Source organism: Lonchura striata, chromosome 7 (assembly GCF_046129695.1).
Source record: "Lonchura striata isolate bLonStr1 chromosome 7, bLonStr1.mat, whole genome shotgun sequence".
Classification (NCBI taxonomy): Eukaryota; Metazoa; Chordata; class Aves; order Passeriformes; family Estrildidae; genus Lonchura; species Lonchura striata.
Window position 1 is genome coordinate 11,697,698 of NC_134609.1, and position 13,730 is coordinate 11,711,427.

Below are 13,730 nucleotides of genomic sequence, written 5' to 3' on the forward strand. Positions count from 1 at the left end.
TCTGTGGTACAAACACCTATTGGACATTCCTTCTCTTCCTTACTGCTGAGATCACCCTTCAACACCCACCTGGACACTGAAAGTCATGTACAAAACATTCAGATTGAGCATGTACTATTGGTTAAGCACCCATGTCTTGTTCCCATTTCAATAGGATACACAGAAAAAAGACATACCAAAATAAAAACAGGAGTTACTGTATGACAATTTTTTATTTATCAGTATCAAATTACATAGCAAAGTAATGAATGCAGTGTCAGATCACCTTTTTGAATACTGTAAATACAAACAAAATCCACCATATTGCTTAATTACCCAAAGTAAATTAAAAGTTTAAAAATGTGCGTTTCAGAGATTCCATTTGGCATATCCTGTCAATATATCCTGCATAAATATTTCTGTACCTCATTTTCACTACGTGTACCTTAATGCAGCCTCTAGAAAACACACATGGAGGAGATAGGACCTATCTGTATGTTTATTTTCATCACCAACTCATGCATCTGCCCTGAAATCACTGAAAGTACCTATCTGCTAGCTCACCTGACAGATAAAAGTGACTGTACCTACAGATCTAGAGATGTACTGAGAGATAAAAGTGGCCAGACCCAAAGCTACTGCCATCAGTGCAAGATGGCTGAATGTAAGATATCACAACTGTGGATCAGGTCTTTAAATTACTGACAAAACAGTGATGTACTTCCACGGAAGCTGGGCTAACTTATGGCCAGATCTTGTACACTCCAATAGGTATGGAAATTCTTGGGACATTTACACCACTCTTTACACAGGCCTGACTCTACTAGATAGATAGAACAACTCCCTGTTTATAAGGGTAAGTTATGAATAAAGTCAGGTCTGTTGATTTCACTTAAGTTGAATAGGATTTGGCCACAGCTGGATTCAAACTAGATAATTCAACAGAAGTATTTTAATGGTGTTAATCAGCAGTGTAATTTAAAAGGGACTTTCTTGGAAACTGTGTAAATAGAACACTTTTTCCTGATGGATGAGATAATAAGCATCACTTAGCACTGTTCCCAAAAGTTAAGACTATTGAGATGTGGTAGATGTATGAAATGGAAAACACCACAGAAATACATATTTTGTTTAGAATACAATGAACAGAAGTACAGAAGCGTTGATGCAGGTACTGGAAAGATAAGGAAAGGGAAGAAGGAAAAATTTAGGCAGCAATCCCATGGCAACACAGAAGTTACTCTTGATCCCTCCAATTCACCACTATCAGTGGAAGTCAGGCTTCTCTGGGAAGGTGCAACCTGAACGCTTGATAATTACGCTGGCTGCGTAATGCCCAGCCCGGATGCACTCAGTCACTGGCCGGTCATAGACGAGCTGGGACAGAAAGCCTATGGGACATAGTGGGAGAGAAAAAGAAGGAAGAAAATGGTCAGATTAGTTTTTTTTTTAATGTATCAGTTTGTTACAGGGCGAAGCACTGAACCCCTGCAGCCTAGCCAGTTTAAACTGAGACTCGCTCTTGAGTGAACTGCAGGGCTGGAGAGGTGCTGCTGCTATTTCTTCGTGAAGTCTCCATTTGGTAGCTTCCAGTAAATTAAAGATTATCAAGGCTGATAATTATTAGTGTTCTCAAAATGATTTTAACAGAATTCCTGCTCTCTTTTTTATAGAGATAACCCCTGATTCCTCAAAGAACATTTTAGAAACAAAGAAGTTTTCCCTGCTGAAGAGAGTTCCTTCTGCTCTTACTGGCTACAGCTACAGCCTCAACACAACTGTGTGCAAGCTTTTCTCCAAAAAAGAGAAAGACACATAATAGAGAAATATTATATTCAGAGTTACAGGTACTCACAGTGCAAAGAAGATGAAAAATTTTTACCTGATGAGCAAAGTTTGATGACATCTCTTGCCTTTGATAATGGGACATTTAATCTAAAACTTCAGCAACAGTAGGTACCCCTGAGAATGTGCAGATACCTCCCTGAACAGCAAACTGTGCAGAGAACCAGGCACCCCAGAATCGGGGCACGCGGTTCACAGCTTCACCTGCCACAGCCTGGCATGCACAGCTTTGAAATTCAGGAATCCCCAGGAGCTGAGTGCTTTGAAAACCTGAGCATATCCTAAATGAACAGAGCTAGGCAGTCCTGAAAAGGTACTTGGAGAAGTTTAGTACAAGCAGCATCAGAAATTTTATGGACTGAGTCCCTCATTTCTGAAGCATTTTGTCTTGGCTGAAGCTATTGTGATCAAAAGCATGACAGAACTTATGGCAGAGGTGAAATATGTATTTTAAATTTGGAAGAGGTTTTCAAGATGTGAGAAGTAAACTTAGTATCTTATAATTTAAAACTTCACTCTGTCATTCTAGAGGTAATATTTTATTCACTTTTATCCTGTTTTTAATATGTTTCAGATGTATCTCTCTCTTCCTCATCCAATCACAGAAGGAAAGTGAGACTTGCCCAAGAAAATCAGAATTCTAGCAAGCTGAAAGATGTTCTTTTTAAAGATTTCATCCACCATTTCAAGTTTCTGTCATGCTCAGGCTTTGTGCCTTGACAGTACAAATGTAGTCTTAAACCATGTCTCTGCTAAGTACTGTGTAAAACTCCTAAGTACCAACTTCTGACATATTACAAATTTTGATTCTAAGCTGATATGTTTTGCTAGCTTGCTTTCATATTCACTTTCTCTGTTCATCTGGGTTTCTATTGGGAAAAAGTTCCACATTGTATTGTGATGCTGTCATTTAACCTGTGCTCTGTTTCTAAATATTTCCTTTTGTGACACACTACAGCATAATTTTAGAATATAATAAAAATATTTCATCCTATGCAATGATGTCTGCTCTTTGGAGATTAAATATCATGTAAAACAAGAAAAATAAGGTTACATTAATGAAGGATAATACTGGTGAGTAAAATACCAGTTTTCATCAATTACCAATATCTACCTTGGCTTCTTGGTCATGACTGATAGTGAAAAGAAGCCTAATTGAAATACAGTTTTCTCTAAACTGCACCAAATTGGAGAAGAGTTTGAAACCACAAAATCTATAAATCAAACACTTTTCATTGCAATAGGGAGGCCATAGAGAGTAAGCAGATTAGTTAAAAAATGAGAAAACTCATATGTTTCTGACATCAATTTTTTTCTAGAGAACTACATATTGGCTGTAATTTCACAGATATTGACTGACACTAGCTGGGAAAAAATGACTCCTTCACCAACAAAAGGTAAGTCCATAAGCACAAGCGAAGAAGACAGGAATTATCAGTATACAAAGATAAGAATCTGAAACAGGAAGAAATTGTGCTGTGAGTGCTATCACTGGTGGCAGTCAGGGATGACAGACAACACAACTGCGGCAGGATGGTCCAGCTGCAATAGTTGGGTAACAGTTGAGAAATTCAAACAGCATGCCTGGCAGAAATCAGATCCATTTCTGAATAACAAGAATGAAAATGGTCTGCTCTCCATTAAATTAACATGCATTCTTAGGAGAAACTTTCTTGGATATGTGGAGGGTGTCAATCATTAAATTTAAACTGCCTGGGAGGCAGGAGCTTGCCAGTGTGCTTCTGGGTGGTTAAAACTTGAGAGCAAGTTGTAACCATATGTAAAATGAGGCTGTTAAGACAGTCCATTTCTGACTCAGTAAGTATGAAGATGCACTGGGCAGGTCTCCAAAGGCAAACATGGGGCTAGGTTTTGTGCAGAGCATGAATTCAGAGAGAGGTTTATACAAGAAAGAACAACTATCCTCTTCATTTATGATCAAGGCATCAAACATACATGGAGATGAGAAAATCCACAGAGCAAAGGACCAAAAAACATGAATTACTTTTCAATACCAACTAGACTGACACTGTCACCACCTCCCAGGCTCATTGTAGTTTCATGTTAGCATGAGTCTTTTGTTTTCAGTGAAGCTACTTATTTATTCTGATCTAAGTGAAAGCAGAGTCAGGTGAAAAAACATCTTGTTCTAATTGGGGATAAAAATGAGAGATCTTTGTGATTTAAGAGTGTTGCAGAAACGACATTAAGTACAGCTGTCATATATGACATATGTAGAAACTGCATTGGGGAGTTTGCCCTCAAACCATCCCCTTGTCTGCCGACTTTCTCTTAAAAGGTATGTGTTTCATAGATGAAATGGAAATAGCAGTATCTGACACAATATCGCATCGAATGACAATACAAACACACATATCACAAACAGAACTACATCACATAGTAAGACTAGGCAGTTGGCAAAGCAGACCCCGAGGGAACACCAGAAAGCAGGCTTGTTTGAGCAGAGAAGCAAAGAGCTCTATCAGGTTGGCTGCCTTAGCTGTAGAATGTTCTTTTTAGTTAATGCAGTAAAAAGCAACATGGTCAGAATATAATCCAGAGTTTGCCTCCCCCAGTGTATAAGGCACGGTGATGCAAACCCCATGAGTCATACTCTCAAGACATCGATTCAGATCTGAGTTCCAGTGAAGAAGTTACTCCCCCATCTGCTTTTCACCATGCTGCTTTGCTGCTGGTATAACCTGATACCCTGTCAAAACGAGCCAGATCAGTTTGAGCAGTAGCTGCTGAGCAGAGGATCTTTGCTAATGCAGCTGATTGAAACTCAAGTGGGTTAGTGAGCACTCAAACAGCCCGACCAGCGAGCAGGGCGGTGGAGAGAAGATGAGAAGCAGTTGAAGGCTGTAATCTCCTAAGGTGCCATGATTGGAAATGCAAGAAGATAAGGGAACGTGGCTTCAGACTTACTTCACACTCCTCCTACAACTTCAGAAACCAAAAGGGCAGGATTGAACTCTGATCTTGTATCACGGGCCTGGGATCACAGACCTAGATCATCCCAGCACATACGAACGTGGCTCAGCATCTACTTCATTTCTTTGTGGTCTCTGGCTATCACTGGAATGGAGTGCAGAAAGCAGCAGTAAACTGGCTACACCAGAGAGCCTCTCTTCAGGTATTTTACCAAAACAACTTCAGGCATGTTCTAACTGCAGCTGTTGTGCAGTAGCATTTCTGCGCTGCTGGAGCTGTGGATGGTGCTGCAAGCATTGTGCACCGCTCTCGTCACACCAGCTCGAGGCTTTCCCATCTGCCTCCTGCCCCGTTATCCAACATGCCAACCGTTCATGGAGGAAGGGAAAATGCAGTTGCAGGATGTCTAGCAAGCCACCTTGATGCAATGAGCCATCATGGTAAGCTTTCAGAATAGACTGGGATGCCTTTTGCCCTTCACAGGCATGGATAGCCAAGTAACCACCTTGCACCCACTAATGGTGAGAACTTCTTTGGAACTGGGTCAAATTCATCCCACTTATCTTCCTAGAAAAAAAAGACAACTTTGCTTCAAAGGTTGCTTTAAACCTTGGAGTGGTACAAAATGTATTTGCATTCTCAGATGATAGAAGTGATTATAACACACCAATAGCTGGTTTTGGCCCTTTATTATTTCTTTTCTGCTCAGGAGGAAAGAAGTGACTCTGGAGTCACTTTGCTCTGAAAAGTGTGCCTGAAATAATTGAGAGTTAATCTTTATTACCTCCAGCTTCCTTGCTACATATTCTCAAAGACAACATTTGTAATTGTTAGGTCTGCAAACAGAATGAGAGATGGAAAAGAGAAGTTCCTTTGTTCCTTTTTGTGCTATCCATCGAATGGAAAGTCCTGTAAGCCAAGTGCCAGAAATGATGCCAGACCCAAATCAAGGCTCTCACTGAGACCAGCTCAAATCTCTTTGGGGATGTCAGCATAAGTTTGAAAAGACACAGCAAGACAGTCCACTGCCTGACATAAAAAGTGTTGTATTCAGTTTGTTTCTCCTTAGAGTTGAGTAGAACTTAAACATCATTAAAGGAGAGCCAAGTTGATTTTCTATCAAAACAGGTATTTCAGAGGCAATTTCACTGAAATCAGTGATTTCTTTGGAAGTTTTATTTCCTGATTATTAGTGGCAATTCTGAATGAACACTTAGAACTAGTGCAGTTGGGCAGGAATGTAGGAGTTCAATAGTGGAGATTTAAAACAGTTCTGGTCTGCTCTAGTAATGGTTTAACAACACTTAAAAACAGCTCATATTGAAGCCAAATGTTTCATTTCAAATTGTACACTTGACAATTAATTTTAATGACTGTTAATTACTAATGCTGGCTGAAAATCCATTTATAGCCTCCGACACCCTGCTCCCCCACTACTTGTCTTTCTGCAGTTTCTCTCACACTTCCAACCTTTATAAAATGCCCACGGCAAAATTAATTTTTTTTTTTTATGCAAGAGAAAAAAGCTGAAAAAATCCAATTATCAAATGCATCAATTATAAACAACTACAGGATGACCCTGAGTCAGAGTCCTTCAAAACATTTTTGCTATGTGATGTTCTCAGACAATTCTGCTTCCAGATGAACCCTGAAGTATACAATCTATGCTAGCCAGGCCATTCACCATCAAAATTGTCCCAGCCACAAAAAGAATCCTGACCAGCTTAGCTGACTCCTCTTTTTTGAATTTAAAATTTCTACAGCCTAATTTGTGAACTGCACTTTTAAAACTGGTGTTATTCCACCATGGGGACAGTTGCAAGCACCTTTTCACACTCTTGTTCATATACAGAATTTATCACAGTTGCTGGGACACTCATCTATTTTTATGTGATCCCACTAGATTTCCAGGCCAGGAGTGTGGGAAGATGCAGTTTTCAAGAAACATTACCCAGTCAATACCTTGTAGCTGATATGATTGGGGCTTTTTTTGAGGTCTTTTAGCACTGTTGGAGCGGGGTAATGCTGTAGCATGAGCCTGGTCAGTAGTTATCAGGTGTTTGGCAATGCTGCTGCCAAGAGCCAACCAGCCACCCTAGATTTTGTAAAAGATGTTGGCATCAGTCGATTCTACAATATAGTCACTGAATGACCGTACGTCAACATGCTGAGGTTTCTCCTTTTTCAATTTAGTGGCAGATGGTGGATATTACAGCCAAGAACTGTGGTAAGCCAGGGGCCCTGCCCATTGCTATCAAACCAAATGTTGGCTATTCTAAATGGAAACGTTTTTGATTAAGGGTGGGATTTGGCTTCTGTTTTCATGTCTTTTGGCACTGTGGTCTGACACATCAGACTTACAGTATATAAGACAAATTAAATGTAAGCATCTTCAAACACTCTATATTTCTTCCAACCCTTAAGCACTTAAGCACTTTCTCTCTCAAAATTTCCTGTAAAAATGATGCCATATATGCTTACATATGTTATTAACTAAAAATGTATAGAAACGTGTCTTTTTCTCTCCTTTAAAATGAAATGTCTCTGTGCTTATACAGAACTGTAGTGCCAGGCTAATTACAATTGGGAGAAAAAAGGTCACCAAACCCTTCCGTAAAAATGGTCATTTAAGATGTATATCTAACAAGTGGCAACCTTGAAATCTCTCACTGGAAAGAACATTAGAAAATCCTTCCTGACTATACCACTGGAGGAAAGTTTTAATAAAAACTAATTAAACTACAAAAATCTCAAGTGGCTAACTGATTTTAGGGGCTAAATTTCTGGCAATTCTAATTATCCTCTTGTGGCTTCACTTAGTGTTTCACAACCATGACAGATGACAATGAAAAACTGCAGTTAAATTCATCCTCCCTGACACCGTGCTAAGCACTAGCTTCTCCCTCTCCAAGTAAAATCAATACCATGTTTGAGTAAACACGTTTACAGCTTTATTAGGATGTCTTGCTTGTTCTGTAACAGCGACTTGAAGCTGTGGTAGCAAATCGACTCAACTCAGTTAAACCTAGAGAGCTGAGTAAGAGGCTCATCGATAAGGTTGTTATATAAATAAACTGCAGGAGACCAGAAAGCTGGAACAAACAGCTTGGTAAATGTCAATATTTTTACTTCCAGAGAATGACAAAACCATGAGATCACGATGTTTCAGAAGTGCATATTTACTTTATTTATAAAATGGTCACGTGCTAAAAGCATTTCACTGCCTTTGTACAAGAAACTTCTTATTTTATAATCAGCAGCATGAATACTAAACCAAGCACATTTTAAGAAATGCTGTGATATTGGTATCACTATGCTTATCCCTCTTGTTTTCTTCTTATTTATGGATACATTTTCAATGCATTGAATTTCTGTAAGGATCACTCAGATGGGTGTACATATTTCTCAGTCTGAGGTTATACAGTCATTTATGGACACATGCAAATAATACAACTTTGCATTTACTAGACAACTATGAATAAGTGAAAGGCGTGTTTTCAGTTTAGCAGCCTTTTCCTGGAATGGAGAGGAGGTGTTGAATACACAAAATAAAAAAAGAACACAGTCTCTGAAGCTTCTAAAGCATTACATGTGGAAAATGTTAATGAAAGACTTCTGCAGAAATGTGACAATAAAAAAAACCCAAAAAACGAAAACTTCATTACATCCCCATTATTCCATTAGGAATCAGTTACTCAAGGCTGAATAATTTCATTGCATTGCACATGATTGCCACTGTTTGGCTGTACTGGGCCAGCTCCCTGCAGCCCAGAGAACGAGGTGCCATCATAGTTCCCAGGGCCTGTATGTGCTCAGGCCCACCAGAGACCTCTGCTAAGGAAAATCAGCAGCCTCGTTTCTCTGGTGCTTTCATTCAGGTAGGAATGGTGTATGCAGCTCTGTGGTGGTTTGTTCCTGGAGGCTGTGCCATGGATTGAGAAAACAGACCCTGAGGTGAAGCCTACTTAGATTGATGTGAGATTTTCTATCACTGCCTGTGCCTTGACTACATTCCAAGAGAGAATAGCTCAAAGCTAGAGCTTTGTTATATTTGGTTATAAATATAAGAAGTATTTTATACTCTGACATCCTTCCACATTAATCAACCTCGGTGCACTCTATTTACAACCTGTTGCATATCACTTCTATTAAATTCCCCAGTGCATCTTACCGTCCAAGAAAAGAACCGTTTTGGTCTATAATATGCTCCAAGAATAATGTGATAGAGGAAAATGTTAACAAAGTTATAACTTCTCATGGTTTGGTCCTCTTTTTCATTTTTAAGTCCAGCTGATGAGCTTTGGGAAATTTCCTTTAGGATCAGAATCAGGTTGCCTTAGGCTTGTCTCCGGCAGCCTCCAAGGGAAACATTTGATTAAAAACAACTCTCCAAGCTTACAAGGAGTATCCACAAGGCACTGTATGTGCCAAACCAGAAACAGGTATTTTCATTGCAAGTATCTTCTCTATTTGAAAAAAATACTTTCCAGGCTGATATTTATCTTTGTTTTTCCTAAAAGCATTTCCTAGAAGTGTTCTTCAAAATCTAAAATTCTTAGCAATTTTTGAGACAGAAGAGTGAAATAAGCTTTCTTTTATTAGTGCCTGTGGAAAGTTTCTGAGCCTCAAACCACATCTGTTGTATTGACACTAAATGGTGCTGATCATTACATCTACTGCTTGAAATAAAAGAGAACTGCACTAATTTACTATAGATACAATGAAGTTCTGAGGATAATAAAATTGCGTAATATGTTCTATCCTCTACTCAGTTTTTAACATATATTCAAGTGCAAAAAAGATTGCAGAATGTAACTTCATAGTCAAGATTCATATGCATGAATCTCAGGAGAGTTTTATTTGCAGGTGTGCTTCCACAGAGCCAAGCCAGCAGTATGTAAAGAGAATCAAAAGGCAACACCCAGTGCAGCGGGAATACGGGAGCTAGGCAGCCTGTGAATTTCCTGACTTTTGGGGGCTGAAAGAGCCTACCCTAGCATTATATTCATAATGCTCCTATTTTAATACAGTGACACTTACTATCTTTTGCCTCTTTGAATATCTGTTGCAGCTCTGGATTGACAGCAAAAATTTACTGATCACCCATAACAGTAATGTCCCTTTCCGCTGGGTCACAGATCAACCTACAAGCACTGCTACTACCACTGCTTTTAACCAGGAACACGTTTTTTTCTTCCAATTCCTTTTTTACTGCAATCTTGCCATCTTCCCACTTCAAGTATGAGCCCATTGCAGTGTGGGGGAAGTGAACAAATTCTGGGAGACTTTACCATGCTGTTATATAACAGAGAAGCTGTGAGTGAGACAGGACCCAGCTTGTGAACGTCACGGCCTGAGAAGTGTCCTTATGGTCATTGTGTCCATGTCCTTAGCACCCACCGAGGCATGTTAGATGTCAAACAGACAATCTATTTCAGTGTATGTTTGTACTTCATTGTGTGGTGCTGCATCTCCTGCAAATATAGCATCAGCTTAATCTGACACATCATTTCTTAGAGGACTATATCCTGCCCTGATTCCCAGGGGAATGTTCTTGATGATCCAATCTGACGAGTGCCTCTGTCTCTATTCAGAATACATCAAAACAACACAAAAATATTGCCAACAGTCTGCAAGCAAGGTAATAGTAACTCATTAAAGTAATTTCTAACCTTCCACATGAACATTCTCTTTATCATTATATGATTTTCTAACACATGACACATTAACATAAAATGAAATGTTATGAGGGTAGGCATAGTAGGCATGACAAAGTATTTTAAACGGTGATGACTTGCTTTGAGGCGTTAAGTCAATTTGTAATTGTCCCATAGCTATTACAGCAAAAATTGGAACTTTGTAATTGGTTTTGAAAATCTATTTTTAACAGAGTAGGTTTGTTTCTTAAAGTGTACACAACCTATTTGACGTTTATTTTTCACAAAACCTGTACAGAATGTCACAGAATTTATGGTGAGGTAAATTAGGCCTTTTAAAAGCCAATTTTGCAAAATATTAATCCTCTTTCTGTGTACTGAGGCTCCCTTAACACTGACAGTGTCGCTGACAGGAAGAGAGACACAGAGGCTAAAGGAATCAGGTCCTGCTTCAGTCTAATTAGAAACTTCTGAGGGTTTTTTAATGCCATACACTGATCCTTTTAAGTGGATCTTGTGCTATTACATGTTATTTAAGAAATGACAGCAAGTATACTATGTTTTGCCTTACTTTTATTCTACTATGTCTTTTTCTAGATTGCCTTTAAATGGAACAGGTGAAAATGTGAATTACTATATTTACATTATTGTATTATAAGAATACATATGTAATGAAATTAGGAGGAACAGTTAGAGACCAAGAGAAGGGTAGCAATTAAAACAATGAAAACAGTTATACTTGGACAACACATGCAAACAGGTTTATGTATAATATCAGCACAGAAGAGGGTATTGTTTCCAAATAAATAATTTTGAATGGAAATTGGTAAACAAAGAAGTAGGGAATTAAAAAAAAAAAAAATCCCATGTTTTTTTCTGAGTGATATCTATTTTTATGGTTTTGTTTAAATAGCTGCAATTCAAACTGTGGCAAATTTTGAAAATGAGCCAATACTAATGTTGAAATTACTAGCAACTGCCTACACTATTGATCAGAATAATGATGTGCCTCTAGCTGAGACTGAGAAAAAATCAACTGGAAACATATAATCTGGTCATTTTCTAGTTTGTAGAAGGTCAGTTACAGAGATAACATGGTCATCTAATAGCCTGGGTTTATGTGGGATGTGTATCTGACAGAGCTCCGAATGCCATCAGAACACAGGGGTGGTAAGTCATGGACATGTTGACAGGTTATCCCTTAGCAAGCAAAGATTGATGCCCTCTCTGCAGCTCAGCTATTATACTCCTGTATGCTGTTTATAAACCAGGAGCAGTAAAGACAGGCAAAATGGGCTGTCAGTCAGTGCTGATGACACTAAGTAAGTATTTTTATTTCAAAGCTTCCTACCTCACCCACCATGATCTCAGTAACAACAGGATTGCTCAGAGGCAATTAGCCACCAGTGTTGTACAGATGAAAACTAAGAGAGTGCTGCTTTCTGTTATAACAGTTACCTTTACTTCAAAGAAAAGCCAGAATGATTCAAAGTACTATCCCCTCTCCCTTTGCCAGTGAACATCAATTTTGTAGCAAATATCAGCCATTACAAGTTACATGCACACACATATTTAATTGATATCACCAAAAATATCCCTTGCTCACAGCTGGCAAGTAGTTCTGCATCTCAGAGCTCCAGTGTTATCAGAAGGGAGTACTTTACAGCAGTCACATTTTGTCCACTGTATTTCCCTCCATTAAGTGGGATTAAAAAATGATGGCAACTTCCCAAGGTATTTTACACAAGTATAAAACCTTATAAAAATTAAAACCTGCTATAAATGGATGAAATAGCTTCTCATATCACGCTTCTGCTGTTCAGTAAAGAACTGTTCCTAGCTCCTTGTGCTCCTATTTCAACAAATCTAGAATGTTCTAGGGACAGTGAATACTGGAGGGAGAGCAGCACTTATAGCACAGATTTATACAGAGAGGAAAATATTCATTTTTAGTGTAAACAAATTCTTCCCCAGTCTTCAAGAGCCATAAAAATCCATTAAGTAGCTTTCTTTTTAATATAGTCACAAGCTTACTGGTAATTTAGTGTTCTGAAAAAAACATTCAAATCTGTCTCTGCTTAAGGCATTATCAGTTCTTTTTGCATGTTTAGCCCTCCTGAAATAGCCATATAGGAACTATTCATAAGAGCTTTTTTCATTTCTCACATGTTCACATGCCTCTATCCCCACAATGCTTGCACAAGAAATACATAAGGGACTTATTAGACAGTCATAAGTACAGTCCCCCTTTGCCGTAGAACAGCTTTATTGCAAGAAGATGGAATTCTCACTCTTTGAGCTTCATTTTTTAATTTGGTCAGCTCCTACTCTGGAGCCACCAACATTGCCCTCTGAAGATGACTGAGTCTGGATTTCCAGAGGAGCAGGAACTGGCACCTGAGAACTTAATACTGATAGGATTAAAATTCCTAGGACCATAACACAATTTAGGTGGGATGGGACCTCTTTAGGTCACTTGCTCCAGCCTCTGGCTTAAGGCAGGGTCAACTCAGATGATGTCAAATCCCATCAAGATGATTTTAATATTTTAAAAAACACTGAAGTCTTTCCATAAATGATGGGTGCTACAGAGCAACAGCATAAAAATGATTATATTGGTTTCAATTATGTTTCCATTTTTATCAGTATTACACTTGTTTAAATCCACCAGCTCCAGCCAAGGTATTCCAAAGCAAATCTAGTGTGTTCAGAAAATAGAAGCAGTCCCTTATTAAAAGAGGTTTCTAAATTGACCACTTAATAGTAGAGGAGTAATGATGACCAATTATTCTGTGCACTCTGTATTCTTTCTGAACCTGTATTTTTATTTCTTGTACTGTGGTTTTATAGATACACATACATGTACATGCATAATATAGTAAAAGAATGTTTCACATGAAATATAGTATTTTGATAGTTTAGAAGTATATAAAATATTACTTAGTTCTGAAATTAAAGCTGGATGCCAATCTATCAAAAATCATTTGCATTTACCTCATGAACAGAGGCTAAAATTTGAACAGTGTGAGAACCTTTAGGCAAACTCCTACAAGTCCAAGGTCTTTATTTAATTTGTAGAGACATTTAGATTAAGATGGAAAAATAATGCTTGAAATTAACCTCTCTATTAAAGATGAGGAAATAGCTTTACTGAGACAGTTTGGCTCAAACAGAATCAGAAAGAGGGAAGTATCTTCAGTAAACCCTGTGGTCCCTAAAGAGGATATAAGGATGCCATAAGGCCCACTCACACAAGGACACATAAAAGAGGATGACTCCTCTTTTGCTGCTCTCCCTATCTCTATCAGAGTAGTT

The 13,730-nt window shown here is 38.5% G+C and overlaps 1 protein-coding gene across 3 annotated transcripts in view; it reads right to left on the reverse strand.

Annotated features, from left to right (window-relative positions):
• Nucleotides 1-863: 863 nt before the first annotated feature.
• The window catches only part of ADK (adenosine kinase), a 265,886-nt gene continuing 253,019 nt past the window's right edge, over nt 864-13,730 (reverse strand). For all 3 annotated transcript variants that reach the window (XM_021549097.2, XM_021549088.2, XM_021549106.2), the window contains exon 11: nt 864-1,370. In XM_021549097.2, coding sequence (XP_021404772.1) covers nt 1,246-1,370 — 125 coding nt within the window. In that variant the 3' untranslated portion in view covers nt 864-1,245. The remainder of the gene's footprint in view (nt 1,371-13,730) is intronic.